The sequence below is a fragment of the Centruroides sculpturatus genome, unplaced genomic scaffold (assembly GCF_000671375.1).
Source record: "Centruroides sculpturatus isolate CEXI.00-Female unplaced genomic scaffold, Cexi_2.0 scaffold552, whole genome shotgun sequence".
Taxonomy (NCBI): domain Eukaryota; kingdom Metazoa; phylum Arthropoda; class Arachnida; order Scorpiones; family Buthidae; genus Centruroides; species Centruroides sculpturatus.
Window position 1 is genome coordinate 10,219 of NW_019384889.1, and position 5,262 is coordinate 15,480.

At 34.8% G+C, this 5,262-nt stretch overlaps 1 protein-coding gene across 1 annotated transcript in view; it reads right to left on the reverse strand.

The window, feature by feature from the left end:
* Window positions 1-3,315, reverse strand: part of LOC111631189 — an 8,409-nt gene extending 5,094 nt beyond the window's left edge. The window contains exon 1 of the mRNA XM_023375388.1: window positions 3,219-3,315. Coding sequence (XP_023231156.1) covers window positions 3,219-3,262 — 44 coding nt within the window. The 5' untranslated portion in view covers window positions 3,263-3,315. The remainder of the gene's footprint in view (window positions 1-3,218) is intronic.
* Window positions 3,316-5,262: the final 1,947 nt, after the last annotated feature.

Consider the following 5,262-nt stretch of genomic DNA (forward strand, 5'->3'; position numbering starts at 1 on the left):
CCCCCCTATAACACTGTTGATTATTCCGTTTTATATGAATTCCATGTTGTACGAGTCACTTAGATTTTACAAATACGTGTGCCGAGCTGTAAACGGCTCACGTATTTGTAAAATCTAAGTGACTCGTACAACATGGAATTCATATAAAATGGAATTATCAACAGTGTTACAGGGGGGTCGACGGTATTGTACAGTACGTTATTTACGAACTTTATTGCCTTACAGCTATCGCTACAATTAGCGTATTTTTTTCGTGTCTTTTCTCTTCGAATATGCTCCAAGGATGCAAAAAGATTAACCTCCCGTGCTTTAAAAGTTTTAAGAGGAAAACTAAGAGAAAAAACTTTTAAGAGGAATACTTTTTATATATTTCTTTCAGTATCACAGCCCGAGTACAGAAGTAGGCAAGTATCAGAAATAAAGTAAAAAGTCATATTAAAGTGATGCCGAATTGATATAGCCTATAATTAAATTCATACAAAATTTTTTACAGTAAAATCGATCTCTAATATAGCGCAGTAAACAGACTTATTCGTTGAGTTACTGCTAACAAGCATATTCTTTTATGATGTCATTTAATATTTGTGAATAAGACAATTGTAGATTATACTGTAATGTTCTCTAGGATGCAATAAAGGTGAATTGCCAGAAAATAGATTTTTCGTGGTGTTTTAGTGTTGTTCGTGGAAATTGTTTGGGGTTATACGGATGGACAGAGTACTGTAAAATAAATATTCGAATTTTTTTTCTAAAAATTAGTGGAAAGTATTGTCCTATATTCGAATTGTTTTCACATTTGAATATTCGGAAATGCCTGTATTTAACAAATTTATTTTTTAAAATAGTGTATAATTTAGTTTGTATAGCTATTTATATTACATATCGTTGATATATAATGGAAACGAAATGTAAATCAATTTCATTGTAACCAGTTTCATTATCTCTGTTAATTTCGTTATTTCAACCAGTGGAGGAGTTGATAAAAGAGGACAACAGCCTTGTCGCGTGATGTTTTCCGAGTTTTCTTCACGTTTATAACTCGAAACACGTCAAAGCATCAAAGCTTGCATATCCCAGCTTTGATGCTTTGAAGTGTCGCGTTGGCGTAAACAAATAAACCAAAGAAAGTTTGTTACAGTAATACAGTATTACTGTAACGAACTTGTATTATTATTATTAAAATAATACAGTACGTACGTACTGTGTATCTTCAAAATAAATAAGCGTGTGATAGGAAAGCAACCGAGATAATTAAAATTCAATTCTGATTGCTGATACTGATTCATAATATTATAAATCTGAAATAATGGTATTCAACAATTACAATATTGTAAAATCTAAACGTCAGAATCCAGACTCTCTTATGTGAGTTTGGAATAATAATAATTCGAATAAAATATTTTCTTTGTTATTTCCGTTATTTCTCCTGTTTTCACCCCGTTGCCCGAGGAATAGACCCCGGACAGCGAGTAACGACGCAATTTAATGACCTTCTTGACGGACGAAGTCGTCCAAGTCGACCGCGGAATCTCCCCGGAGACCTGCGGTGTGCGGATTAACTACAAAAGGCCACCTACAAAGGTCAACCGTACGGTGAGAAACATTACTAAAAATGGTCAGTCATCTCTCCAGTTGATGACGAAATTAATATTTATTGGTCAAGAGATGTCTCTAATGTCCTCACCAATGACGGGGGAGACAATCATAAATCGGGAGAACTGTCAAAATCCCAAATTTCTCCCACGCTAAAAGGGTATAAAAGGGGAACGATCCGACACCTCGACAGCGATCGTCGGGGTAGAGACAACGAAGCGGACTCTTCCAGCCTTCTCCACCTCAGGATCTACGAAGCTCATAATCGCCGCTCCATACAAGGTAAAAGACTTCGAATATTTCCCATTCTCTCCAAATACGCCGGAATTACTCCTCGAAGAGGTTAACCGAAAAACCCTCCGAGCGAACTCCACCAGGGAGAACTCCACAGTCAAAGAGCGACGGAGCAAACACCTCATACGGACATAGCCGAGCGGACAGAAAGGGACTTCGCTCCACATAACCTTCTAAGGGCACTTCGAATAGAAGACGACAATCCCAGAGCGTCCTATCAACGCCCTATACTTAGATTTTACAAATACGTGTGCCGGGCTTTGAACAGCACACGTATTTGTAAAATCTAAGTGACTCGTATAACACGGAATTCATATAAAACGGAATGATCAACAGTGTTATAGGGGGGATCAACTGTATGATGATTTATTACAAGTTTTCTTCAATTCTTATCTCCAAAACTGTTCATATCTTAAGATATGATAATTTTTTATAATTCAGAAATAATTCTTTTTATTTATAGTCTTTTATTTATAAATTTTGTCAGGATAAAAATATAAAATTTAAAATAGTTAATATATTTTTTCTGATCAATTCTATGAAAGAATACTTCATTAAACGTTACTTCATTAATACGTTATATATGATTATTAAAACATCTATATGTTACACGAAAATAATATTTTATATGAAGTTTGAATTTTCTACAGCGCCATCTTTCGTTTAAAATAGTCATTTATTTTTTGTAAAGTTATCTATCGCTATTAAGAATGTCCCGCCATCTATCGCAAATATTTTGAATTATTTAAACGTATTCCGAAAAATCGCAAATAAAATATATTTTTATTAAGAAATTTACTAACATTCTTACGAAATGACAATAAAACATAATTACCATAATGACTGAGCCAATTCCACGTTTAAATAATTAAACTATTTATATTAAAAACAACATTTCCATCGAAAATAATATAAATAAAAACTTTTTGATATACTTTAATATAAACATATCATAACTTATTCGTTTGTTAACAAATAAAAAAATAAAAAAATAACATTTCGCATTTATAAAAGAAAATAAAAGTTTTATAAACGAAACAAGGCAGTACCCCAGTCACGTGAACACAACTTCCCCTACGTCACCCTTGTCTGACGTCACCGTTTGAATATCCAATTTAAAAAGACAAAGGAAAATTCAAATAAATCAATATAACTTTGAAACTGAAACTTATTAATACTCTAAAATGAAAACATATTAATTAAAATATATAAATGAATTTAATACACGTAAAATTTTTAAAAATAGGTAGTAATATTGCTAAATTTCTGCAATTTATATATTATGAATATCTACCAATTAATTAAATAAATAATTTTATATTATAACATACCTACATGTAGAATGTAATGTGGAGTGCAAAATGGTTTTCCTCATCGTGACGTGACGTGACGTCACGTAAGTGATGTCATTTCAGCTGTCAATTATTTCTACCTGCGCTCCCATTGGTTAAAAATGGACTGCGCCATTGTATGACTTATTGGAGGTGATAGGAAGGATTCGAAACGGATTATGTTGAGCACTAATCTTAAAAATCGTAATCACAGCTTTTTAAATATAATCGCATTGTTTTAATAAAAATATAGCATTACTGCCATCAAAAAATACGATTATATCGTTTATTTATGTAATTTTTCTCCCTTCTAACGCTTCTTATGTTTATATTACTGTAATTTGATCCAAAAATGCAAAAAAAAACATATTTAGTTTAACTTCCGTTTAAATTCTCTGAGGTTTCACTGCCTGGCATCGGCTTCCTTTGTAATTGGAGAGAAGTGCGGGTGGAAGTCACGGTCACAATAGTAAATGTTTATTACCTTTACAGAAGGGTGTGAATCACACTCGCTTTTAACGTAAACAAACCGATAAGTGCTTTATTACAGTGTCAATTATCTTAAGTTTCGACGATTGACATCCGCTCTCTTTGTAACTGGAGGAGGAGTAGAATTGGATATCAAAATTACAATACAGTAGAGCATCGATTATACGACTCAATTGGGGACTCATGTTGGTGGAATAACTGAAAAAGTCGGATAATCGGAAAGAATGAAAAAAATACATTATTAGTATAGTATATTAGGATATTAGTATATCGCTATTAACCAACTTCGCGTTGAATTTTCATCGATATTAAGCTTAACAATTTTTTTTAAAATAATAATCGTCGCTATTGTATGGTTAAAAATTATTTTTAAATATTACCCTAGGTATCGAGATGGCGGCGTTTCCGGTAATCACGTATCGGGGTACCGAGTTACGCTTGCGATAGAGGGCGCTGAATTTTAACGCGGCGGGATATGCAAATTAATTCCGCTAAACGGACGAGGGGTGTGTGCGCGTGCGAAAGTTAGATTTGCGTGACGACGAAAAAGAAGGTCGGTTTGTTACAAAAATTTGGTGTTATTTCGTTTAAATTGAAGGAGTTTCTGTTTTTTTTTTTCTCGTTAATTTTCTTCCGAATGAGTGATTTGGACGTTGCCTCCAAAGAATTTTGGCAGGGATATACCTACCGGGACTTTTTCCGTCTTATCGAAAATGACTTCCGAATTGGGCCTGGTTCCCATAATCGACATAGGGTTCAAATTTGCGGTAAAACTAGGATTACAGCACGTTGCCGACGTGTGCTCGACATGTTCGAAACCTTGCAAAGTCATTTATCGCGACGATATGAAATCTTGTGCAATGAGATGTCAAAAATGCTGGAACAACAGCAGTTTGGAATTCGAAGGAACTTTCAAAGGCGAATTCAGCAAAATTCCTTGGAGTAACATACTGTCGTTTGTGTGGCATTATCTAGCATTGGATTGCTCGTTTAAATTCCAGATACGTATACCGTCATGGCGGCTCATCTCTGATTCCAACAAACAAAAGGAAACAGTGGGGACGCACGTTCTAACCTAACCTAACCTAACCTATTCTAATAATATAAATGGTAATATTTATGATAATTTATCAGAATAGGTTAGGTTAGGTTAGAACGTGCGTCCCCACTGTTTCCTTTTGTTTGTTGGAATCAGAGATGAGCCGCCATTGCGGTATACGTATCTGGAATTTAAACGAGCAATCCAATGCTAGATAATGCCACACAAACGACAGTATGCTACTCCAGGGAATTTTGCCGAATTCGCCTTTGAAAGTTCCTTCGAATTCCAAACTGCTGTTGTTCCAGCATTTTTGACATCTCATTGCACAGGATTTCATATCGTCGCGATAAATGACTTTGCAAGGTTTCGAACATGTCGAGCACACGTCGGCAACGTGCTGTAATCCTAGTTTTACCGCAAATTTGAACCCTATGTCGATTATGGGAACCAGACCCAATTCGGAAGTCATTTTCGATAAGACGGAAAAAGTCCCGGTAGGGGCCGTTGAATAAG